Raw genomic sequence first — 27,815 nt, 5'->3', positions numbered from 1 at the left:
GGTCCTATAGGCTGTTCCGGAACTTGTGGCTTATCTCCGGCTGACCTCAAACTTGTGGCTTTCTCCTGACTCAGCCTCCTGAGTACCTGGGATGGAGGATGGAGTCACCACACCAGGTTTAGAGGTAAAGAAATACTTACACATAAAATACTAAGGATCCACAAGCTGAGAAGAGCCACGTGGACACACCAGCAGTACAAGGGGAGATGCAAACTGAAGGATGACTCACTGAGCAGGAACCATGAACACTGTATCCGTAATTAGGGGCTTACAGTTTTATTTCAATTGTATAAAAATAAAATACGTTGAAATACAAACAGAAGACTAGACGACAATGACAAATACCACGACAGGAATTATCTCTAAGAAGTGAAAAAAAGGGCTGATGTGGTTTCTTTTTCCCTCCTTCAGTGATGAATATGTTAATTCATGACCAAGAAACAACAGCTAGTGATTAACTCTGAGATCATGTGTTGGTATTTTGGGCATCTTATAAAACATCCTTTGTTGACATCCTACAAATGATGGCATCCAATAATGTCCCAATGCTCTCTTCTTGTGGTGACAGTTTGTATGCCTGTAAAGTGAATGACAATCTATGAGTGCTGGCATGTGCAGTCACTGTTATTACACACATTTATATGTGGCATTATCACTTTACTACGGCATTAATGATTTGAAATCACAAATATGTTTAAAGTGTTCCAAGTAGGTGGTATTAGTCACTCATGTCAAATATCCTTTTTAAGTGTAGTTATTAATATAAAAAGGAAATCTCCTGAACATGCAAATCACATTTCTATGAAACAGCACATACTATGGATTAACTTCATATAGTCACCACATATTGAAAGAGATCTCTTTTCTTACAGTTCTCAGAGACTCCATTCTGAATTCATTCCACACAAACTTGTTCGTCCGAGTTCTTTTCATCCACAAATACTTTCCAATGTCTGTAAAGCTATTTTAGTATTTCTCAACCTCATATTACTTGTAAGAGTGTTTTGCACGTATGGATGAGTACTGCATGTGTGCAGTTCCCATGAAGGTCAAAAGATGGCATCAGATCCCCTGGAACTGGAGTTACAGAAGGTTATGAGCACGCTGGGAATCAGACCAACACCCTCTGCAATAACCACAAGTGATCTTAACTGCTGAGTCTTCTCTCCAGTCCACACTGTTTCTTACAAGTTCAAAAGGTAATGGGAGTGAGAGGAGGCAGCCATGAGTAAATGCAATAGGATTTGTGAAAATGGAAGGAACACCATTACTGTATGCTAACTAAAGAGTTAATAGTTCAAAATTCCTAACAGTAATGAGAAACCAGCATCAGTGTAATTCATCTACTGAGCTTGTAAAAATGTGCACTACAAACCTTTCTGACTTCTGAGAGCTTTGTTATTTCTGGAAGGCTTTCCAAAGGCACCTGCTGGCCTTACACTTGAGATATGAGGTATTGTAGGTGTATTTGGTTATCTCCCTCTTCAACATAAACCATCAGAACTGAAGTGTCCCTTTCTGAGATACCAAATTTCTTCAAAGCCTCTGAAATCTATGATTAAAAAAATAAAAAGGAAAGAAAACAAAAAACAAAACAAAACAAAAAAACGAGGCATTGTCTTCTGTGTGGCCCAGTCCCTGCCTGCTCAGTAGGGGTCCCTGCTTCTCATGGCACACCTTGCCCTTCAACACTCCCTTCCGGCCTCTCCCATGGCTGTCCCTGTGCACAGCTGCACTTTGCTCCTCTGGACCAAGCCCTGACTTCTGGGCTTTGCACATAACCACCTGTGCCTCTACCTCCAGGTGACCTTCCAGTCAGCATTTGTATTCCTACTGTCTTTTCTCTCAGGCAGCTCAACGTTTGCCCTATTCCTCTGCTTCTCCACTGCACCTGCCTCTTCTGGCCCTAGAGCTGTGTCCTGTGCAGGAATGTGATGACTTCAATTGTTTCCCGTGACTCTATTAATGGTGACTCTGCTGCCATGCTGACTGCATTTTATAAACTTTCCAACCAACTCTGGTTTAATTCTTGCCACAGGCTTCTTAACCTTCCCTTTGATAATATGAACACGTGGTTCTTAGTAACAGTAGTAGTAATACGGAAACTTCCTCAGCAGAGTTCAGACATCTTTGTCATATGTCACATACAGAATGTCAAAACCTCAGTAACTTTCATTTGAAAAGCACTCTTGGACTGGGGAGATGGCTCAGTGGGTAAAGCACTCAGCACACAATTGGGAGGATTGTGGTTCAAATCCCTAGATCCCCTGTGTGTAAAGCCAGGCACAATAGCAGTTGTCTGAAACCCCAGTGCTCCTACAGCAAGATAGGAGTTGGGAACACAAAAATCCAAGAAGCTTGAAGGCCAGATAGGCTGGTGTACACAGTGGAGAAAAATAGGGACCTTTCGAAGACGGCAAGGACCATGGGGGGTCGTCCTCTAGAGCTCCACAAGAACACTGTGGCACTTAACATATGAACGTATGCACCTCACACACAGACATGCATTCACTCACATGTGTGGGGGTGGGGGGAGCATTCCTATGAAGATTTCAAATCATGGGTTTTTCTATGCCTTGGGTGTGTAAGTGAGCAGGTGTCAACTGCTCTACCAGGTTACAGAAGCTTCTGGTACTGACTATAAAAGCACACATTCCATCTCTAGTTTACAGAAAGAGCGACACAAAATGCATCTACACCTCACGCTTTTATCACCTGGGCTTCTGCCAGTTTCTTAAGCAAAAATGCTCAAGGGGTCTACTTAAGACAACGTGGGCAGGGCAGAGAATACCAACCTCATGTGGTTTAAACTTTGATGACCATGAAACTGAGCCCACACTGGCTGCAACAGTAAACGGCAGGCAACCTTCACCTCTATTCATAACTACCATGGCTTAGTGCTAACATCTACCTTGGAGGACTCTGACCCCAGAGCTACACTGCAGGAGGGGCACCTGCTACCATGAAGAGATGACAGAAGTAAAGAGTCACCACTTTACGTTGTTATTAGGGGAGAGGTTGAAGATAATTTCAGTGGACAGAGTTCTTGTCTTCATTTTTCCCAGCTTGTGGAGATGAATGGCTTTGTTTGCTGCCACAAGTACCTGAAATGGATCGACAATCTACTAGAGAGAAAACAAGGATTAGTACAGAGAATCAGCAGCTTCCCAGACCATGTGCCCTGCCTGATCTTACTCTAGTCCAGCCGTTCAGTGGATCACCATTCTTATAGTCTTTATTTAAAAAGGCTGCTGCAACACACACACACACACACACACACACACACACACACACACACACACGGAGTACAGAACTTCAAAGCTACGAGATTACTGAAGACTAATACAGAACAGGCCCAATCCTAAACTTCAACATCATTGTTTTCTTTAATCCACAATATTCAATGAAATCAGTGTACTTGTGTAACAGATGAGGTAACCAAGGCAAAGATGCTGGAGAGGGGGATGTCATGGCTGGGTGAGGTGTTCAATCCCAGCCCTGTTGTTACCATGTAGGGAAGCAGGAAAGTTGGTACCTGTCTTACATAGCAGAGGAAACAATGCAGTTATCCCCTTGAAGGAATACTGACAATCATGTTAGGATATGCATCATGGACATAACAGCACACATTTTTACGTGCCAAAAATAGATGGCTGTGTCTTTCTCAGTCACAGTAGGAAGCTTGGGTCTTAATGTGCCCTATTAACCACTCCGCCATTGTGCTGGTTTGAATGAGAATGGTTCCCACAGTCTCCTACACTTGGATATTTGGTTCTCATTGGTGGATTGTTCAGGATGGACTCGGGGTGCACTGGCTAGTTTTATGTCAATTTGACACAAGCTGGAGTCACTGGAGAGGAGGGGGCCTCAATTGAGAAAATGTCTCAGTAAGATCAGGCTAGAGGCAGACGTTTTCTTATCTCGTTATTGATGTGAGGGGGCCCAGCTCACGGTGGGTGGTGGCTCCCCAGGGCAGGGCTCCTGGGTTCCATAAGAAAGCAGGCTGAGCAAGTCATGGGAAGCCAGTGTTAAGCAGCACCCCTCCAAGGCCTCCGTGTCAGCTCCTGCCTCCAGGATCCAGCCCTCTGAGTTCCTGTCTGATGTCCTTTGACACTGAACAGTAATATGGAAATGTAAGTCAAATAAACCCTCTCTTCCCCTCATTGCTTTGGTCATGGTGTTTCATTGCAGCAGGTGCAACCTAACTAGGAAGAAGCTGGAAGCAGGATAGTAGAGTACTGCTGCCTCAGACCTGACCGTGTTGTTGTTGGAAGGATTGGAGAAAGACTTTGTATCTGTGGCCTAGAAAATCCACCAAGAGTTAAGAGTTCAGTGCCCTGTTCTGTGGTATCTTGGGAGAGAAGAAGTTGAGAGCAATACAGATGATGGAGGTCCGGCTTGTGAAGTTTCAGAGGAAGCAAAGGCTCTACAGGGCCTGGCCTTCTGTATGAAAACTCTGTGGTATCTGGAAGCTGGGACTGAGAAGTCAGCCAAGATTAAGAGACCAGCACTACTGAAAGAAACCTTTGAGGCACTGGGATGATGGATGCTGGTTGGCTGGAAAGGAGAAATTTGCAGTGATTAAGAAGAGACCAGTATTACTGAGCCCTTCAGACTCTATATGCTGTTTTAAACTTAAAACACCAAGTGTGACTAGAGCCAATATTTTCTACCTAAATATGAGAGAAATTTAAGGTAAAATTAACATATTCTTAAATGCCTGGCATGGTTAATTCATTCTCATATTTTGTACTTACCATATTAGGATTTATTAATGAGCCACAGAGAGATCCTTCCATGGCCCTTCTTCTCAAGTCTCCTGCATTTTTTACATCTTTAAATAACAGAAGGGTCACTCTGCATTCAGGAAACAGGTCCAACTGCTGAGATAACTGCATTTCCTAGACAAGGAGGACGCTACTGAACAAAAGGAACAGACCACAGCAGGTCGTTAGATGTCAAAGACAGCATTCGTCTTCCCCCTGGTGTCCTCTCTGTTTCTCTCCTGACAGTCTCGCTATCCTAGACTTGCGCTGTACCTCCATCCCCCTGCCTCCTTCCCCAGGACCTAGAAATGCTTGTGAAAATACACTCATCTGTAACCAACGTAACAAAATCCTTGCATTCTACTTTCCTGTTTCTGACCTAGCTTCATTTCTGCTGCTGTCATGAAGCATCCTGACCAGAAGCAGCTGAGGGAGGAAAGGATTTATTTGGCTTACACATCCAGGAATCCAAAGGCAGAATTCACAGAGGAACACTGCTTGCTGACTCAGTCACTACCTTCTGCTTACTTAGCGTTTTTAATGCAGTCTAGGATCCTCTGCCCGGGGATTGTGTTGCCCTCAGTGGGCTAGGCCCTTCTACATCACAAGCGTCAAGGCAGTCCATCATGAAAGGTCAACAGACCAGTATGAGCTGCACAGTCCCTCAGCCGAGACCCCCTTCTCAGGTGACTCTGAAGGCTTTTGTCAAGATGGCGGTTAGAGCAACAAGATAATCTTATAAACTACACAACTGTTAACATAAAAAAGTTCAGTGATTTCCAGAACACTCAGAGCTACACAGTGAGATCTTGTCACAAAAACAAAAGCAAAACTACAGTGAGCATCTAGAATAAAACCCCAAACATAAATACAACTACCTTTGAAAAACCTGAAGTTTTGGCTGCAGAGATGAGTTAGCCAGCATATATATCTAAACCCACAAGTGAAACAACAAGACCTAAAATGTCACTTCTGTGTTACACTGAATGGTACACTCCTCGAGCGGCGTACTGGTGCTGAGGGCAGCAGAGCTAGTAAACTGTACTTGAAAGTTTCTAGTATTGGGTAACAGAAACCACTTCTAAAAGTTGCCCTGTCATTTTCTGAGAAGCAAACAACCGTATATATTTAATGCAAAACTTCTTACACTAAACAGAATTCTGCACTTTTACACATGCAGATTAAGCGGGTCATACTTAACTTTGGCACCTGAATCCTAATATTATGTTCCCTAGTTACTTTGGGGGCAGTCTTGGAATGTCCTCCTCAACATCCCAGTTTGTTCCAGTTTCTGACTCCTTCTTCTCTGCAAACAAAATGGCACCAGCCCTTCCTCCTGAGTGTTTTCCTTGTTTACACCCGTCCTATTTTATCCTATTAAATGTGCATCAAGTTACATTTCCATCTGAAAAATATTGAAGTCACCCTCAACTACAAAGCTCCATGCAGTTCCAGGCTGGCTTGAGACACAGGAGATCCTGCCTCAGAAAACAAAGCAACAGCACAGAGCCAGAAAGTTGGTTCAGCCACTAAGAGCATCTGCTGCTCTTGAAGAGGACCAGGGTTCGATTCCCAACACTCACTTGGTGGTTCTCAACCATCTGTATCTCCAGTCCCAACCAATGCCCTCTTCTGACCGCAACTGGTGCCAGACACATGGTTCACATACATATACACGGGTTAAACATCCATACAAGTAAAATATTAAAATTAAAAAAACACAAAACTTAAACACAATAGAAAGCTATTTCTGTTTTCCTAAATTATATCTGAGGGTTTCTGTTATAAAAAAAAAAGCAGAGTTTTGTAAATAATGTCCTGAGAGTTTTTTCCATGTTAGCATCAAATTAAGGAAGGATATGGTACGACTTGATCGGGATGATCTCTCATGTAAAAACATGAACAGAAAAACTGCAGGAAACAACAAAACATAGACATCTTGAGTTCTGAAATTATTAGGTCATTTTTATTGTGCTCTTAAAATATTATGTTGTACATGTCATGAACTTTCTACAGTCATCAAACAAAACCTAAGTACATATAATAAGGAAAAAAAATGATGTTCCCTGCTTAGATATCCATTTCACTTGTGTGTGTGCCTGCACATATGTCTGTATACTGGATTCTTGCCTGGTACCTGTGACAGCCAGAGGAAAGGATTCAATGCAACAAGAATAATAGACTTTTGTGAACTGCAGTGTGGGCATTGGGAATCAAACCCTGGCCTGACTTTTCACAGTAAGGGAGAAGAACTCAGAATAATCTGTTCTGGTTTAGTGTCAGAGGCACTTCGGCCACAAACATGGAATCATCATTTAGTATTGATCTGGTTTGATGCCTGTAAAATTCATATTGAAATTAGCTCCCACTGTGAGAGCTTAAAAAGAGGGGCAATATGGAGACTTCAGAAGATGTTAGGACTTTGTACTCAAAAATCATTAATCCACTCATGACTATAAAGTTAATGATTTATCTCCAGAGCAATTAGAACTTTGCACTCAAAAATTCTTTAACCAAGTAATATTATTATCAAAATAATGGTTTATATCTCCAGAGTGATTCTATTATGAATGCAAGTTTTCCTAGCTTTCTAACCTGCTCCCTGACTAAGAGGCAGGCAGATCTCTAAGTTCCAGGCCAGCTTGGTCTACTGACTAATTTCCAGAACTATCTTGGTTACACAGAGAGACCCTGCCCCAAAACACAAAACGAACAACAAAACACCTCACCCCAGGAGGAATGTAGTTCAATAAAGATGCCACTCACTGTTATACAAGGTCGAGTACCCGTGTCCTGACTCTACCTTCAAAAAGAATTCTGATTCACTATCCCCCCCCCCCACACACACACATCAACAGCACCCCAAAAGCGTTCTCATCAAGGGCCTGCGCACCAGTAATGAAATCCTAGCCTATCAGGATGGTCACTGGGTCCTTCAGGAGGAATCAGAGCTGAAGCAAAAGCCCTAACTTTATGGCACCGGTTTCCACAGGTAGCTTATGGACCTTGCTTGCCTCCTCCCCCGCCCGATGTCCTGCCACTCTTTTCAGGGGCCAGATTTCCCAACGGGGTTTCCCTGTCCCCGGGTCTTCCTTCCTCGGTCCCTCCCGCCAAGGTCCCTGTCCAGGGCACCGCCGGGCACTTCTCTGACAAGCCTCTCTCCCAATGCTGGGGCCTCTTAGGGGCTTCGCGGTTCGCAGGCGACTCCACCTGCATCAGCCTCGGGCACCGCCTGTAGGGGGCGCCCAGGAGCGAGGAACCCAGCGGCCTTTCCGCACGACATTGCTCTCCACCCGAGGCCTGGGAGGGCTCGTGACAAACACTGGGGACAGGAGATTCACGCTACGCCAACAAAACTGTGACTGCGAAGAGAGAGCTACCATTCCCGCAGGCGGAACTCATCATTAGTCTCACGTCCTTACAGGAAGACCGTCCCCTCGGAAACAAAGCTCGCCACTCCCGGAAGTTCCTAATAGTTTTTTTTCGGTAAATAGGTTCCCCGGCACCCTGTTTCCGGATCCTGGTGGCCATAGTCAGCCTAAATCTGTATGAATTGCTGTGAACTTTCTCCACTACTTGCCGCTGCTTGCCGACGCCGAGGAGAACTGGTTCTATTCTGTCCCCTTGTCGGGAGTTACAAAGGTTCTAGAAGTTGAGGTATGACGTTGAGTGTCGGCTTTATTCTCAGCCTGTGTTTAACATCCTCAAGTTCTTCATGTGAACTGAAAACTATCCACCAGGATGAGACTCACAGCTTTTCAGAGTGTTTGAGGCTCAGTTTACTGTGTGTTTGTGGGGACCAGTCATTATAAGCTAAGTATAGGTAGGTCACCCAAAGGAATTTCTTTACTTCCAACCATTATCACCTGCCAGAGTAGGACTCTGGCCCTTGATAAATTTAATAAGAGGCTCAAGGCTCAGTAGTTTACCCTGAAGCAATGCCTGGTAGCAGGATAACCACAAGCTCAGATAACCCGATTCCTACCCAAGAGCAGACCATTCAAAGGAGGAAATGCCTAACATTCCAACATCTTTAGATAGGATCACCTGCCAGTGCACCTCACCAGGACACCCCTAGATAAATATCACTAAATCAGGGGTCCTGAACCTCAGAGACCCCTCACCCCCAGCTTTACTACTATAAAAACCCAATTCTAATTGAGCTCAGGGCTGTCTAGTTATTCCAATACGTTGGACATATGGAGAGACCGTGTTTGTAAACTTGATTAAAATAAAGGCTCTTTGCTCTTACATATGGGACTTGGTTTCCTTGTTGGCTTGCGGCGATTGCACAGATTTGGGCGTCATAACATTTGGGGGTGTTAAGAATAAGAGCAGGCCTGCCGGTGCAAGAAATCCAATTAGGTCAAATCAAGAAGGTCTCAGGTGGCCGAGTGCAAGGCAGGGAGACAGGACAGCAAGAAACCCATGCAGACCCGAAAAAACACGTGTTCCGCTTCTAGGAGGCCCCTTAAATACCGTGTGGGATTGGTCCTGACCCCCCCCCCACCCAGGGAGGGGTCAGGACCTTGCATGCTGGGATTTGGAGTCCAGAGCAAAGCAACTCCCAGGTCAGGGGCTGGGGCTATGCCCCCAACTTAACAGGGGGCTTGTCGCGGATCCCCTAAAGCCCACTAGGACTACCACCCGTAGAGTCTTCAACCGGCCAGTAAGTTTTCTGTGTTTTGTTCATGTGCAGGCTCAGTAACCGTAGCGCCTGAAGATGATCTGCGCCCCCCCCAAAAAAATCACAGGCAGGGTGCCCAGGAAGACGTTCCTGGGGAGCCCTTCTGCAGAGGGTGGTTCCCTCTGGGGAAGCAGGCAGGTAGCGGCCTCACAATTCTGTGGTGTGACACACGGGTGGCATGGTCAGTTCTCTGTAGAGACATGTGTGGATAGCAGTCTCATTTCGATAGTGGGGCGGGTCACACCCGCAAAACAGCTTGAAGCTGTGTCTTTGGTTTAGTCCTGCGCCATTGTCCTGTCCATTGTCTTGTGTGTCTCTGTGTTATTGTGTTTTTATACTGACTTATACTGATGCTGATGATATGGGACAGACTCAAATCATGACTTCTTTGACTTTGATATTGTGATCACTTACAGGACTTTAGAGATAGGGCCATAAGCATAGCCATATCTTTTTTCATAAAAAGAGTCAGCCTTGGCCCCAAGCACGTGGGTGTGGGGCAGCATGCTTGTATGGACGAATGACTGGGCTATGCAGCTTTACTGTTACAAGGTATAGAGGCTGCCAGGCACAGTTGTAGGAGGCAAATGTACCCCAATAGGATTTCAAACACTAAACAGAGAATCTGAGGTTAATTGCTATGGCCTAAAAAGATTAACAATCTTTTCCCCCAGTGCTGCATAGCGTCCTGCCCCTCCCGTGCTGGTGGATGAGTTCCCTCCACCTGCTCTGGGGGCCGCATGCCTCAAACTTCTGGTCAAACCTGATCAAGGTTTGGCCCCACGACCTGGTGGGTTATAAATATCTGTTATCATTTATAGGGACTGGTTACAAACTTTTATTGTTTGATGTACAAAAAAACTATCATTTGAACATTGTGGGAACACAGTGTCCTCTGACTAAGGACCCAGTAACATTGTGGGAGCACAGTGCCCTCTGACTAAGGACCCCAGTAACATTGTGGGAGCACAGTGTCCTCTGACTAAGGACCCCAGTAACATTGTGGGAGCACAGTGCCCTCTGACTAAGAACGCAGTAACATTGTGGAAGCATGGTGGCCTCTGACTAAGAACCCCAGTAACATTGTGGGAGCACAATGCCCTCTGACTTAGGACCCAGTAACATTGTGGGAGCACAGTCTCCTTTGACCTAGGGCCCAATAACATTGTGGGAGTACAGTACCTATGACTAAGGACCCAGTAACATTGTGGGAGCACAGTACCCATGACTAAGGTCCCAGTAACATTGTGGGAGCACGGTGCCCATGACTAAGAACCCAGTAATGGCGATGGCCAACTGAAGGCATAAGTCACAAACAATCTCACACCAGTTTGGAATTATGATTAATAGAATGGTTATTTATTTAAAAGGGAAAAACTTATAGATCACTGTCCCAGACAACAGCCCTCTGCACAATCAGAAAAGGAGTCTAGTAGTCGGAAGTGGAGCCTGAAGCAAGAGAGTGAGCACACAGCTGCTGCTGTTTTTAAAGCAAACGAGACTACACCCAAGTGGACTGGTATCTTAAAGTCTATTGGCTGAAGAAGTGGAAGCAGCTCCCACAGTACCTCCCCCTTTTGTTTAAGTAAGAGAGTTCTAAACCTACTACGAAATTATATACAATAAGAATAAATATCCTATTCTAACTAGCTTAAGTCTTGTATAATAAATAACTTGGCCAAGTCATGAGAGGATAGTAACTACATTTATATAGTCTTCAACCCCATCGAAGATCTGAGAAGGGAAAAAATGTTATCTGAGTAATTTGGAAGTGCAATCAAACAACTTCCAAAACATGAAACAAATCACAGAGACAACTGGCTACCTGGGCAATCACCCAAAGTCACGTTTGCAGCATTGAAGCAACCAACTTTGGCTAAGGCCTAACGTAACTGACATACCATTTTCAAAGGCAAGAAACTTTTCAAAACTATCTTACCCTGTCTTGGCAGGATATGACAGTCCTGTTTTATCCATTTATGGATACTCTGTATCTCCGTCAGTGGTTGAGGTATGGGCATTTCTTTGCCCAAAGGCCAGTTCTGCCAAGAAGAAAGGGTCCAGGTGGAGTGTTTGGTGCTCAACATTCTCTCGGGAATAGATTGGTGTTGCCCAGAGCAACTGTGTCTCACTACCATGGAACTCTGAGTTAGATTAAAGGCCATTTTCTGCAGCTCTTTGAAGAGGTTGAAGATTATCTATCTATACTGAATATAATCTCTATGTATCTAAAGAACCTGATTAGTCTAATTATAAATGACAAACATAGATGACTATTGATCTATATAATTCTCAATACCTATCTAACTTAAAGACTAAGACAATAAACAACTGTGCAATAAATGAGGACAATGACCTCCAAATGGAAACAATGTGCAAGTATACATTGCAATATGGTAAATATATATATATATATTAATACATAAACAATATATAAGTATCTTAATCAGAGGTAGAAATGTACACTGCAATATGGTATATATTGCATATATATAATATATATATAATATATATATATATTGCATGTATATAATATATATATAATATATATATATATCATTACATAAAATTGTTTTAAACAGAGGTAGAAGCATGTATGCATACAATAGTCAATATAATTTAACTTTGTATCAATATACAAGAATCGATACTAATATAATTGTCTAAGAACAATAACTCACAAGTACCAATCTATTATCCCATCATCCAATTATTCCTCTTTTTTTTTTCAAAAAGATCCCTGAGCTTATAAAATTCCTTCCCCAATCCTCAACTGTATTCTAATTATAATCAACCCCTAAATGATATCCCTAAACCCAAGGACAAACTTTACTGGGAGAGGGGATGTTGTCCTCTAGAATTACTTCCAGCTGTCATGGGGGCAACGTTCTTTCTGGGGGATCCTGTGAAAGTAAAATGATGGTTAAATTTCAAGATCAAGGTCTTTTAAAATTGCAAATAGTTTCTGAGTATTTTGTGGAGGTCTGGCCGGAATGTTGTAAAAGATGTGTACCATTTCAGCTAACCAAGTTGGAACTATCTTATGCAGCTGGTACCCAAAACAGGTCTTGTAGTAGCACTATCAGTATCATGACGCCATATCAACCAGGTGGAGTTGTTGTTATGGGGCCCCATCTTCTTCCTGGAAACTTCAAATGTCACTGCAGGAAAAACTCATAGTTCATTGTGGAAAACTTAAACATTAATTATATAGACATATACAGACATACATATATTCAATGAAAAGTATGATAAATATAAAGAAAAGCAAAGATGTTTTCTAAACTCATATTTCTTTCTGTCCCATATCATGGCTCTTGACATGAGACAGAAACTCCAGAAACTCTGGGTTTTTCTCTTAACAACAGGCTCGGAATTAGAGAGGGACTGAGCCAGAGTCCAACTCCAAAACCATCTCTATAAATTTAGAAATATAATATAGTATATCTTAGATTTTTATATTTACAGAACCTGTTCAGTTTTCTTGATAGTCCCTATTGGGCAGTTATTTTTCCGTCTGTCAGTATTCAAACATCCAGGGTCCCTTGAATTTTTCAAAGATGAGTGTTTTCCTGCAGAGCTAAGAACATAACCCTGCTCCCATTCTATATGTTTTTCTTACCACCTGTATGATTATCATCATTGTGGATGAGCTGTCATTTCTCCTTTCCAAGAGGTTTCTCCTCTTCAAATTGAACCTTTATTAATTTTCATGGTATCCACAATTTTTCTTCTCCTGTGGAAACAAGAGCAAAACCTTTTCCCCAATACAGCACATCTGCTGGCTTCCAGTGAGAGGTCAGCACATCTTTGAAATAAACTGGTTGATTTAGTTCAGCAGACTTTTCCATTATCCAATGCCTTTCTGCCGCTGTTGTTCCTTTCTCATTATCATTAAGAAAATTCAAGGTTAATTATGCAATCTATTTCTGGGGGTATTTTCCATCCCTTTCTGTTTGTTCAGCATATCCTTTATAGTACAATTTGATCTTTCTATAACTGCCTGATGTGTAGGATTATTTGGTATACTTGTAATATGCTTTATATTATAATAATCAAAAAAGCGGTTCATTTTCTTAGATACATATGCTGGACCACTGTCTGTCTTTATTTGTGCAGGTATACCCATGATGGCCATAACTTCCAATAAATGTGTGAATACTGAATCAGCCTTTTCTGAGCTCAGGACAGTTGCCCATTGAAAACCTGAATACGTGTCTATGGTGTGATGTACATATTTTAATTTCCCAAATTCCATAAAGTGGAACACATCCATCTGCCAGATTTCATTCCTTTGGGTTACTCCCTGCAGGTAACAGTGTTTGATTATAGAAAGAACAAGTAGAACACCTCTTTATAATCTCCTTAGCTTGTTTCCATGTAATAGAAAACTCTTTCTTTAAACCTTTATTATTGACGTGATTTTTTTATGAAATTCTGAGGCCTGCAACACGCTTTCAATCAATAATTGATCAATTTCAACATTACCTTGTGCTAGAGGACCAGGCATACCGATATGGGATTGAATATGTGTTATGTACATAGGACAAAGCCTATTCCTAATTATGTCTTGCACCTGGATAAACAATTGTAGTAAAAGGGAGCAGTGGGCTGCTTCCCACTGCCCAGCTCTCGGCTAGCTTACACCTGAAATAATTACATGGAAACTGTATTCATTTAAACACTGCCTGGCCCATTTTATCTAGGCTCTTCTTGGCTAACTCTCACATCTTAATTAACCCATTTCTAATAATCTGTATATCACCATGTGATTGTGGCGTACCGGGATGAGTCTAACCTATGTCCCTCTCAGAGAGGAGAGCCATGGCATCTGCCCGACTCTGCTTTCTTTCTCCCAGCATTCTGTTCGGTCTATTCCACCTATCTAAATTCTGTCCTATCAAACAGACAAGGCAGTTTCTTTATTTAACCAATGAAAGCAACACATAGACAGATGACCCTCCTACACCAAACAATGACGTCAATTCTGTATCATCTTGTATAAATTCAGCAGTTTCAATATGCAAGTTAACTCTTTCTACATAATGTGAATCCATAACTATATTAAGAGGTTCTTTAAAATCCCTTAGCTCCATAAGAATGGCATATAATTCTGCCTTCTGGACAGAATTATAAGGGCTTTGTTCCACCTTACTCTATTCTTCTGATTTGTAACCTGCCTTCCCTGATTTATTTGCACCAGTATAAAATGTACGGGCTCCAGCTATTGGTAATAGAGAAGGCAAAGGAATTCCAGATTGTAGAGGACTCATAGGTTGAATTACCTTGTTGACAGCTCTTAGATCTGTCACCATTTTCCATTTACCAGATTTACTTTTTACAACAAACACGGGAGAATTCCAAGGGCTGGTTAATTCTCCAATATGGTGAACATCTAGTTGCTCTTGTACCAGCTCTTCCAAAGCCTGTAATTTATCTTCAGCTAGAGGCCACTGCCATATTGACTTCTCAGTTAACCATTTTAAAGGTAGGGCTGTTGGTACCTCTAAAGGTTTGCTAGTTGCTATATGTTCTTGTACAGCCTGAATGGCTGGGCCTTTTTCCATAATACCTCATTATATACTTCCCAGAATTATGAGTTCCTGGAACTACCGGAATGTTAATCTGGGTATTCCATTGCTGTAACAGGTCACAGCACCATAAATTTATTGCAATGTTGGCTATATATGGCCTTAGTCTTCCTATTTGCCTTCAAGCCCTATGCATTCAACCCATCTCGTGCTTTGTTTTACACAAGATAGGGTTCCAATTCCCAGGAACTGAACATCTACCTCTTGAAGAGGCCAATTCAGATGCCAAGATTCTGGAGTAATGATACTTACATCCACACCTGTGTCTAATAAGTCTTCAATAAAAATGCCATTTATACAGACTCTTAGCTTTGGTCTTTGATCGTTAATAGAAGTCTGCCAAAATATATGTTTACTCTGTCCTACTGGATTTTTTGACTCATCCTCCATATGTAACCCATCATTTAGACCAGTATTGCTTTTTACAGTAAACATTGGAGCTTTTAATTTTCTTGGTGAAACACGTTCTCCACTGTAACTGGGAATGACTGGGCCACTTTTGGCTTGGGGGTCTGTGAGAGGCCCCTCAAGGGGTTTCCCAATGGTATTGGGTTGCCTTGTCTGTCTGTTGTTGACCTGCATTCGTTGGCCCAATGTTGGCCTTTACCGTACCTCCTACATATACCTGAAGACCGAGGTCTCCTATTTTTGTCATTCCCAGAGGAGATATTATTTCCTAGAAATTCTTTGCCTGCAATCCCTTTTCAGATATCATAATTTACCACAATTAAAACACCTGGCAGTTTGATGTCGCCTCATTGCTTTGGAAATCGCTTCTCCTACTCAAGATTCATCATTATAGCCAAGCGTCTCAACATTCATCATATGCTGAATCAGTTCATCCATAGGTGCTGATCTAGACCTTAAAGCCCAATTATCTTTTTACATTCTATGTTTGCATTTTCAAAAGCCAGAGATTCAAGAATTATTTGTCTAGCTTCTGGGTCTGTTACTCCTATTTGCAGAGCCTTAATTAATCTGTGCAAAAAATCAGTAAAGGGTTCTCTCTGTCCCTGTCTAACCCTGGTGTATGATTTGACCCTTTTCCCTGGATCTTGTATTCTATTCCAAGCATTCAGGGCTGCTTTGTGACATAGGGACAATACTTCTTCATCGTATAGAGCTTGGACCTGTGGATCAGAATACACTCCTACACCAAGAATTTGATCTTGGGAAACCTCAACACCTTTTGCTTTTCCTTGCTGTTCCATATGTTTGGATTCTTCTTTGAAATAAGTTCCAAACATCAAGGAAGGTTCATCATCTAATACTGCAGACACTAACTGAGAGAAATCGTGGGGTATAGCTCCGACATTAGAAGCCCAAGTCCTTATCATTTCCTTAACAAATACAGAGTGCAAGCCATAATTAACGACAGCTTGCTTAATTTCTTTTAGATGATTCATTCCTATTGGCATCCATCTACCTTCTTTGACTCCCTTTGAGCCTTTAGAAGTTAATGCTTTGTCAGAGTAAATTACAGGGTATGATGCTAAAACCCTGGGTAAACCACTTCTGACAGCCGGTGGTGATGTTGTATCCTGTCCTTGTGCCTTCTTACTCTGTTCACCAGATCCAATAGTTTCTTCAATCATTTCAAATCCTTTTATCATTGTCTTTCTTAAAGCCTGAATCTCCTGACCTGCATGTGATTCTAGTGATTTCACTAAGGTATCAATTTTTTGGTCCCCATTCTGCACCTGTGATTTCAAGGTTTTAATTTTTTCCTTCAAAGATAACATGTCCTCCTTGAACTTTTCTTGGATATCATGTAGATTCCCATCCTGGAGGTACATTCTGTCTGTTACCTTATCAAAATTTTGTGAGAACGTCTGAACATCAAATTCAACAACCTGAACCCTTTCAGGTAACTTCCTAGTACCCTTGGATATGGAGTCAATTTTGCCTATCATAGTATCCACTTGTTCAGATAACCTCTGATTTTCAATAATTTTAATCCTTTCAAGTAGCCTTTCATTATTAGTCCATAAGGATTGTATCATTCTTAGGAGTACCATATTCTTCCTTAATGATAGAATATGAAAAAGAAAACTGAAACCTAGTATCCAGTAAACTGAGGTATCCCCATAGTCATATAAACCTCGCATGGTATAATCCATTGTATTAGTAAAGAAAGCAGTAAAATTTGCGTTGGAAATGAAAACTGCCATATTACCTATTATCCAGCAGGTAGCACTGTTGCTGAGTCATGACTCGAACCACTGCAAGGGTGACAGAAACCAGGTCCTGTTTCAGTGTCTGCCTTATTATTTGTTAAAAACTGGGAAATATGAGTTGCTCAACAAAGTAAATGTAAATAAATCAATTCCATACATGGAACCAGAAACCCAGTATCCAGGGGTAGAGAAGAGCAACCCAGAAGTCACTTATGCCTTCACGTGACAGAGTGCACGTGGCTGCCACTGTTTTTTAAAGCAAACGAGACCATGCCCAAGTGGTCTGGTATCTTAAAGTCTACTGGCTGAAGGAACAGAAGCAGATCCCGCAGCAGCCACCCTTGTGCGTCTCACATTGGCTGTTTACACCTCATTCAGCTTCCTGCTTTAACCCTCATATTTTCTTCTCTCTTTTTCATTTTGGAAAAATGCAGTCATTTTATCCTGGACAAAATCTACTTTACCATACAAAATCCTTCAGTATATAAAATATTCCCTTTCATTGAGCATGGTGGCACATACCTTTAATCTCAGCTCTGGGCAGAGGCAGGTGGATCTCTGTGAGTTTGAGGCCAGCCTGGTCTACATAGATCAGAACACCTATGTAGCTATGTAAAGAGACCCTACATTAAAAAATAAAAAATACAAACAAAATATTGTTCTTTTGAAGTAGAAAGTATAAAAAGACAAGATCTCCTGAGTAAATTTGGAGCATGGGGACCTTGGCGAAGGATTGAAAGAGGAAGGGGAAAGGCAGGGAGGGGAGCAGAAAAAAATGTAGAGCTCAATATATATATATATATATAAATTTATATATATATAAATGAATATATAATGAATATATAATATATACAATGAATATATATAATAATTATATATATAAATGAATATATATATATAAATGTCCTTTCTATTTTTATGACAAAAAAATTCTCTTACTCTTTAAAAACTTTAAAAAACTATTCTCATGAATGTGGAGAAGGGTACCAATTTAGTCCTCCTGCATCTATGGGTGAAGTGGTATTGCTGCTGGCTGGTGTGAGAAGATCACTGGACGTAAACATTGCTCAGCACCTGCCATGACTGGGGACTGTCATTTGGAAAATGGATCTGCTGGGACTGCAAAGGACCCATGAGGCACAACAATCAGATCTTCAACGTGATGGATAAGGAATGGGGAGGCCAGTGTGGACTACGGATCCATTGTAGTAGGACAGGTACAGCTGAGGCAGGGACGAGCCCTGCTATGAAGGCCCTAACTGAGCCAGGAGGTGTGTGCACATGGCCAGCGGCCAGACCCCAGGTTCCTCCTAGTGCAGGGCTTCTCAACTCTCCTAATGCTATGGCCTTCAATACTGTTCTTCATGCTGTGGTGACCCCAAACCATAAAATTAATATTGTTGATAGTTCTTAACTGTAATTTTGCTACTGTTATGAATCATAATGTAAATATCTGATATTTCCTATGGTTTTACGTGACCCATGTGAAAGGGTTATGCAGTATGCCTGGGGTCATGACCCAGAGTTTGAGAACCACTGTCCTAGCAGGATTATTCAGGCAATGAGGCCGGGAATTGGAGAAAATCTCTATGAAGTGAAGGAAACAGGAAGCAGAGAGCAGGATTCCCAAGGGTGGAGCCCAGTGTGCCATGCAGAGCTTGCCATGTGTGCCACCTCCACTGTCACACAATCTAGGTCTTGGCCTTTGGTTTACAATTATTCTGGAGCCACCAAGGAGCTGCCTCTCTAGGGCTGTTGTCCAGAGGAAGGGCAGACGTCAGTTTCTACTTAATGCTGTTCCAGACACTCTTGACTGTGCTGCCAGGTGAGAGGAAAGAGGCAAAGCTGGGGCTTCTGTCCCAGCATTTAAAGGTGGGGTGTTTGGGAATTAACCCTTTGCCTTCCCCTGGATCCAGTCTTTACAGTAGGGAAAGAGAGGCTTTTCTGGAAGGTGAGCGTGGGAACATAGCTCTGTGATGCAGGGACCCTGAAGAGGAAACACAGTTCTAGGGACACCACATCGTCATGCACAGCGGTGCCATCTCAGTACAGAAGACCAAAGAGCCTGCAACTGGGTAACAACAGAGAAGGAAAAGTTTCTATGTGTGCCACACACAAGCTGGAGCGTTAAAACCAGGTCTTCTTTCTTGCTGTTCTGCGGATGGAGACACACACTCAGAGGAAAGGGACACATCGAGGATGCCTTGACTGGGGGTGGAACAGGGAGGAGGCAGTGGAGTGATCAGGTGCTGCTGACACAGTCTTTCTTCCCAGTGTTAGGATCTGCTTCCTCATTGGTGACAGCAGAAAAGAACAGGGCCACAATGGGTGTTGGGAATTCACCTGTCAGGGGACTCATATGACTTCTCTCCTCTGCAGGGCTCAGGGAAGGTACACAGGCAGGTATACCTGTCTCCTGGATTTCAAGTTTTGAGACCCAGAAATCTCCCATGGCTCCTTATCACATCCACCAGTACCAGGACAGTAACCATAAAGGTGTCCTGGATGTGTTTATAAGGGGCATGAAGAGCACATCCCACCACCTCCTGCTGAGGTTGCCCAGGACCGTCCTGCTCTTACTTGTCACGCCTCTTGCTGCTGGTGGAAAACAATGTAGTATCCAGGGGATTGCTAGGGTCAGAAGGCTGCTCTGCTGTGTGGTTGTGTGCTCCAAGTCGCCCCCTTCAAGCAGTGTCCTAGGTTGAGGCAGGAAGAGTTTCTTGCTGACCAGACAGCTACAGGGATGCCCAATGTTGGGAAGGAGGCACATCAGAGAACTTTCCCTGGAGTGCCTGGGACAGTGACCTCGGCGGGAGACACCGAGGACAAGGACACACACACACACACACACACACACATATCTCTCTGTTGGGAAGTCTGACCACTGGAAGCTGAGGCCAGGCCATTGGGGCCAGACAGGAGTCAGGGAGGGTCCAGACACTACATGTGGATTCCCACGCCATGAAGTTAGGGCTTTTGCTTCAGCTCTGATTCCTCCTGAAGGGCCCTGTGACCATCCTGATAGGCCAGAACTGCATTACTGGTGCACAGGACTTGGTGAGGATGCTCTTGGGGTGTTATTGATGAGGGGTGAGTCAGAATTAGACTTCTAGGTAGTCAGGGTATGACACTGGATGTGGTAGTAGAGGCATCTGCCTTAGACCACCTTCTGTGTTTTGGGGGTTCTTGTGTGTTTTGCTTTGAATGGCTTAGTTTGGTTCGGGCTTTTGGTCTGAGACTCTGGGACTAAATTAGCAAGAGAGCAATAGCAAGATAGACCTAGCCAAACTGGTTTTAAAATAGAGTCACTTTGGAGATAAACAGTTTGATAATTATTTGTGGAATTAGTGCATTTATGAGGGCAAAGTCAACATTACCTTGTAAAGGGCCTATGCTTAAAATATCTGATATTGATAAATTTCAACATGAAGTTTTGGGTGAAAAATGGGACTTGTGTGTAACTATTGTAAGGTTTTTTAAATGAGGATTTTTTAAATAAGAGCAAACTGTCTTGAGGCATGCCAAGGGTTCTTCTCCCCACTGTTAAAAACACAATACCAACAGGGGGGATAAAGATACATTTTCCTCCCTGTTGGAAAGCTTTTAGATTGTGTTTGCTAAGTGTGCAATGACGAGATTGTAGATCACAAGGTACTTTAAGAAGACAGCAATAATCTCAGTAAACAAGACTGTTGAGCTACCAGAATACACCCTCTGTAACTGATGCCACATTGACCATAGTTGTCTGTACCCTCTTATTTGACAATAGTAATTAACTATTGAATGTGTATCAAGAACGTAAGACCCTCACCCCTTATTCTCAAAGAGGCAAGAAGAAATTTTCTAACTGAATGTTTTCCCAGGAAGACAGTGGCCTTCCCACCTCCCACCCAGAAATTACACCCGGCCACCTGGTACAGGCTGAAAAAGATGGCCTGACTCAGAAACAGGGTGGGCTTGCTCGAAAAACAAAACAGCTAGCTGACACTGCAGGATGAGATAGAGCAACAGACCTAAAACAGCTTCAAAAAGCCTGTTTGTAGTTACACCTTTAAAGACTAACCATGAATAAGGAGCTCAACTCATCTCTGCCTCACTGCAGCAGGGTTAGAGTTGGGTTCCAAACATGTTTGTATCATGCTGAATAGACCTCTCTTGTGGTCTCTCTCTGGAGGTCATAATCTGGCCACAGCAAAGAACCCATACCTCCTTTTGTTAAAAACCTTAGACAATTCCAACAAATCAGAAATGATATTTAACTTTTTGGCATTTGTTCTTTTTAATATATTTTTTGTCCACATTTTTTAACAGACACTACTTAGTGCTGCATGCCTCTAATCATAAGCCCGTGTGGGAGAGAAGGAAGATTCTGTGAGTTTCTGGATAATTGAGGCTACATGATGAAACCTTCCAAAAACTCAAATAATTACAACAACAACAAAATAGTTGACAATCTTGTATCACCTTTCAGAGACCAAGAACTTTCTTTTTCTTGCTTAATAAATACTTTCTGTTTTGCTCAAATAAATAAGCAAAATCCCAAGGTTTAGCTGTGTTCCTGTGTTCTGTGCTCAGGTGATGTAACCTGTCCTTGCTCTTCCATTGTTGTCAGCATTACAGCTGATTTCTGTGGAGGGAAGGCAGTGCTGAGAGTGAAGCCAGGGTTTTCTGCTGAGTCATACCCAGAGCCAAGAGTGAGCCCAGATGCTCTGCTGCAGGCTGCTGCAGTATGTGAAACTACCCTGCTTATCCCTTGCTGACTGGTGCTGACCCTGGTCATTTCTACAGTAAATGCCCTCAAGTGACGAAGATGTCACTGTCTGGCCTGTGTCTTAATGGACAGGCCACATGAATCTTCCACACATAGCTAGTGCTGGTGTCTCCTTGGTCTATAGTGAACGAGGCTCCACTTGCAAACAATAACCCAGCTAGGTCCACAGTGTTTTGGACAAACAGGACCTTTAAGCAATTAGGGAAGAATGTGCTTCTCATTGTGCCTAACTCTCAGCTATTGGACAGGAATTTTCTTGGGACCTCAGACTGACTGAATTTCAAGACATCTTGTTGGCCAGGGGCTTCTGCAACATGCCACTTGCACACCTGGGACCCTTGTTTTGCCAGGACCATTCACGTGCCTCTACTACTACACTTGTCTGGTGTAGGAGGTCCTTCTGTGTATGTGTTGCTTTCATTGGTTAATAAAGGAACTGCTTTGGGCCTATAGCAGAGTGATAGGAGAACAGGGCTAGGCAGGGAAAACTAAACAGAATGCTGGGAAGAAGTGGCAGACAGAGATGCTATGGAGCCACCCCCTGAGTCAGTCATGCTGAAATTTTGCTGGTCGGCCACAACCTTGTGGTGAAATACAGATTAATAGAAATGAGTTTAATTAAGATGTAAGAGTTGGCTAATAAGAAGCTAGAGTTAATGGGGCAAGCAGTGTTTTAATTAATATAGCTGATATGTGATTATTTCCATTCTGGGCAGCCGGGACAAACAAGCAGTTCGCAGCTCCAACAGATTAGTACCCACGTGGTCAACTAAATTCACATAAAACCTGAGAAGGCTTGAAAAGGACTTCGAGACAAAAACCCCACAGAGTTTAATACATCTTCTTGCTATTTGTTGGCAGCCTGCCACAATTCTTTTAAGAGAGGATTTCCTGACTCGGCGAAAGCAGAAACCTTGCAGTTTTGAAATGCCAACTTTCTGGACTTTGCTGCCAGCGTGACCTTTGGTTCTTTTGGGAGACAGAGCATTTAGATGGGGTTTGTGAGCAGACTGCTGCAACTTGCTTAATGGCAGCCTGAATTGGCAACATGCACTGGCTGTGTGCCTGAGAATGGGGCAGTGTGCTTGGCTCTCAGAGGTGCCACCAGCTCCACCATGCTGTCAGTAACATATGTATCCTAGTAATTGCACAGCTTACATTTTAGACTGGGCCAGCAAGCAAGTAGTACCATATACAACTTAATAGTTGTACCACTTAAGTTTTAAGAAGCACTTAGCATTTAAAATAAAAAGTATTCCTGGACAGTAAAGAATTACAGATATGCAATAAAGAGAAATCCAGATTGTCGCAACCACCTCTACCAGCAAGGAAGATGCAAACAGGAGCTCTTCTTGCAAGCAGTTTACTCAGAACCTTGTTACAATAGTTTCTCTCTCTAGACAAGCTCCTCCCAGCCCTTAAGTAGCCCTGGGCAGCCAATCCTGGATTGCCACATGGGCATTGTCCATAGGTCCACTTATACGCAAGCTGCTTACGATCATCGCGTGATCCTGGCCTTAGCCAAATAAGGTGTTGTTTACCACTGAGAGTGCTTGCTTTAGGGATCGCGGAAGGCAGAAGCCGGTGCCATCTTTTAGGTGCGGCTCCACGCAGCTCTCTACAGTTCCCCTTTTTTTGTTTTAAAAGCAACAGGCAAGAGTAGAGGTCTGATCTCTGTTAAAAATGAAGCATGTACTATTGTTTATCCAGGTGTCTTCCACCCAGAAAACACTAGACCCGCTTGGTGCCCTTTTTACAGAGGTGGGAGTTAGGCACCGACCCACGTGCAATCAGACTTGCTCTTCTTGAGGTAGATATAATTACCCTCAAGTGCAGTGCACAAGCCTCGCATCCTGTGCTTATATATCTTTTAAAGTAGTTAACCAAACTTGGGAGGACTGTCCTGCTTCAATAGCCGTGAAGGCTTGAATGATCATTGCTGCATTGCGACGTTGTGAGGTTCTCATGCGACAAATGCACCACAGACATACCAGGGAGGCAAGCACCATTAGGCCTGTCAGGGCTCCTATTCCCACCCACTCCTTAAAATAACTAAAAGTTTGTTTCAGCATATTAAGAAAAGCATTAGCAGTAGGTAATTCCAGCCGTGTGGCATTCAGGAAAATAATCTGGTTGATCAAGGTGTCCATCAGGTTCTCAAACTCTTTGCTCCAGTTTCCCTGGAGGTATGCGCTCAGCTGCCGGCTCAGGTTACCGTTCTTTGTAAAATTCTCAGCCAATTTGGAAGTAATGCATAAAGAGGAGAGGGAATGAATACATCCTACACTGGTTAAGGTTACTAAATCATCCACTTGCTCTTGCAAGAGGTCTACTCTTTGGTTTACTGTCAAAATGCCAGCTTTTAAATGACCATCGATAGATTTCAAAGTGGTCATTGTGGAGCCTGTCCTCTCCACGATTTCATTAACTGTCTCTGCTGTTTGAGTTGTTGCAGCCATGGCAACAGCAGCTGTCGTGGCAGCTGCAGCAGATACAGCAATTGCAGAGACTAGGGCTGCTGTTATCCTAAAGTCTCGTTTTGTTCTGAGCAAATGAGCGATTGGGAAGGCACCAGTATCAACTCTGACTGGGATGGGAACATATGTGGGAACTCTCATCACCACAGCTGTGTTATAAGTACCATTCCAGCATTGACTTGAGAGGCAAGCTGCCTTAGAGGTAGTACAATAGATCACATCCTCTGTGGCATTGGTAATATTAGTCAACAAAAAGAAGAAGGGTGCCTTTAAGCACATTGGACTGGCAGAAACGGTAAGGTTGTTCATCATTTTATTTATAGTAACATTTGAAAGAACTCCCTTCGTATCTCGGCTGGCAAAGATGTTAAGTAGCCGGACAGTCAAATTACGAAGGGCAGCAAAAGGCTCTAGGGATGAAAAGGCCCCTCTTTCATTAGAAAGAATCCATTGAAACCAGGGCCACGTATTTTTCTTACTAGCAAGATTAAAGGAATATCTTCCTAAAGGAGGGGTAAATTCAAAACCTGGTGCAATCTGCTTTGACTTATGATCTGGGCTTTGACATGGTGTCCAATGAGGGGGGTCGATTATATCCTAGCCTGTCAGAATTGGAGGAATCAGACTCTTCTGTCTCCTCGAGCTCAGAGATAGGGCCAAACCCAGAGACACCAGACACAGAGACAGAAACGGATGAAGAAGATAGAGAAACCCTTAGGAAAACATTAAAAAGAATGAAAATCTCCAAGAAAAAGGGAAACGGAGAGAAAAATAAGACATCTAAAGGCATGTGCAGGACTGTAAAAGAAGGTACTTTTCTTAAGTTTTAGATTTTTTGAACGAAGCAGCTCGTTCAAAGCCAGAAAAATTGGGTGAGAAGGAGAATCCCCCATGTCTATTCACTGAGGATTCTCAATACACTCCCTACAGCAATAAGTAAAAATGATGAACCAGAACACTGTATTCAAGAGAACCCAAGCTGCTAAGAGCAAGTATTAATCCATCAACAGTATCCAGCAATTTTACTTTCAGTTCGTCGGGCTAGCGAACCAAATGTACTCTACAGACCTGTAGCCCATCTGCTGTAGTAGGCTTTACTTTCACTTTCGATTTGTCCACTCTAATCACAGCTCTACTTCCCCGCTCTCCCTTTGTTTACTGGAGAGAGCAAATAACCTGCTTTGGTCGCGGATCCCCAATCTTACCTTGAGGATTTTCTGGTGCACCCCCTGACTTCTGCAAGTTCTGGGCTCCAGGGAGAGGAGAGGAGATTCCCTGTACGGGCCACCACTTGTCGCGACCGCCTTGACCAGCAAGGAAGACGCAACACCGGAGCTCTTCTTGCAAGCAGTTTACTCAGGACCTTGTTACAATAGTTTCTCTCTCTGGGCAAGGTCCTCCCAGCCCTTAAGTAGCTGGGCAGCCAATCCTGGATCGCCATGTGGGCACTGTCCATAGGTCCACTTATACGTAAGCAGCTTACGATCATCGCGTGATCCTGGCCTGCTACATCCATGGCTGTCACGCCAATGTAGCAGAAATGCTGACTGGATGGACTGTTGCCTTAAGGATTGGGATTTGTGTTTCACGGAGCTATGTCCCTGGCTGTCCCTTGGCAATCAGCTATGGTCATGATGCCACCTGAAGTTGCTGCCTGCACTGACTCGACCTCCTGTCCTTGGCGCCATATGTCTGTCTTTTCCTTGTCTTTGTGTTCTTTGTGATCCTTGCATATTGCTAACAGATCAGACTATTCCAGGCAGTTGCAGATACAAACAAGACTGCTGAGGACATTTTGAGCTCTGCCCCACCATTCATTAAAGCCTTAAAAGAAGTTGCCAGTTCTGGGAATTGGCAGGGTCATCATTAGGATAATTCCTTGATGATGTGGAACAAAAGGAGTTAATTTTACTAGGAAAAACCTCAGAAGCCTTCTACAGGAGAACAGTATTAGGCATTTGCCTGGGAAATACATGCAGTTTAACAGGAGGCCTATGCAGCCTTCCTTATGGCCAGAAAACCTAGACTAATTACAACATCTGACCCTGAAAGTCGGGAAGGGAAGGGAATTGAGATTAATGGTATGAGATGAGTTTCAGACAAGTTTGAGATCATAAAATTTCCTAGCAGAAAGTTTTCCCAGGAAGATAATGGTCTTTCTGAGCACAAGGTCACTTAGCTCAACCCAGTCAGCCACCTGGTATAGGCTGATAAAGATGGCCTGGCTCAAGGGCAGTGGCCTCTCTAAAGGCAAGAAAAAGGAGTTTAATTAACAAAATATAAAAGAGCAAAAGTCCTTGTACTCATGCCAAAGCATCTTCAAAGATTCTCTTTGTAAAATTGTTTTATGCTGATCTTTTCTATTTTATAATTTGCTGATGTATGCCTCTGCCAAGTTCCTTGTTTGTAAAGTATAAAGGCCTTACACTAATTGAAATAAAGTTGCAGCAGCATTTTCAATCACATTGAAGGTGTCTTACTGTCATTCATCGCTGATTTCTGAAATCTTCTGAGCCTTCGCCCTGATTTTCCCACAGTCTGAGTGGCTCCCCTGAGCCGGTCCGTGGCACTGGCCTTAGCCAAATAAGGTGTTGTTTACCACTGAGAGTGCTCACTTTCAGGATCGCGGAAGGCAGAAGCTGGCGCCATCTTTTAGGTGCGGCTCCATGCAGCTCTCTACACCAGATGAGACAGTGTTGGATAAATGTGCGTAGGCTTGGAAGAGAGAAGAAAAAGAGTATAGAGAGTCATAAAGTTAATTCTAAAAAAAAAAAGAGTAAAGTCTTTAAAGAAACAGATTACAAATAGTCATATATTAAAAGGACTAAAGAAAAACAAGCCATGTAAAGATGAAATATGCACAGAGAGTTTGGCTTATACATACTATTGTGTTATCTTTGAGATGTTGACTGTGAATGAGCTAAGTACAAAGCGACATTTTATTATATGGGGGATAAGCTAAACCAGCATGTATATTATAAAGGTATCATGACTTCCAAATTTGGATCTAAGGAAACATTGCTTTGGAATAAAGAGGTTCTTCTTTCTTTTCATAGAAGATGAGAACCTGTGGATTGCTTCCAGACCAATATGGTTTCATGAACCAAGGTCCCCAGAAAGGGTGCCGTGAACACCCTAAAAACACCCCACAAAGAAAATACTTCACCCAATAAACAGCAGGAAGCACTATGGACAGAACTATGCCCATATTCCCAAATATTGTTTATAATTGTTTCTTTACATTTAAAGGGGGATATGATATAGATATGAATAATTTGCATTGGTATGGATCTTGGTTTATTGACACAAATTTAAGGCCAATTTTGTTATATGTATATGTATTTTT

The 27,815-nt window shown here is 42.8% G+C and overlaps 1 protein-coding gene across 1 annotated transcript; it reads right to left on the bottom strand.

Annotated features, from left to right (window-relative positions):
- Positions 1-253: 253 nt before the first annotated feature.
- Positions 254-27,179, bottom strand: LOC125388443 (EKC/KEOPS complex subunit Tprkb). Its single transcript, XM_087907093.1, is given in 5 exon segments — positions 254-577; positions 1,376-1,552; positions 3,000-3,122; positions 4,758-4,920; positions 25,675-27,179. Coding segments are annotated over 4 exon segments (528 nt in total). The 5' UTR covers positions 4,899-4,920; positions 25,675-27,179; the 3' UTR covers positions 254-490.
- Between the last annotated feature and the right edge of the window lie 636 nt (positions 27,180-27,815).

This window comes from Myodes glareolus, chromosome 6 (genome assembly GCF_982192425.1).
Source record: "Myodes glareolus chromosome 6, mMyoGla1.1, whole genome shotgun sequence".
Classification (NCBI taxonomy): domain Eukaryota; kingdom Metazoa; phylum Chordata; class Mammalia; order Rodentia; family Cricetidae; genus Myodes; species Myodes glareolus.
Note: the sequence above shows the minus strand (reverse complement) of the source record. Positions and strands in the feature narration are given on the sequence as shown.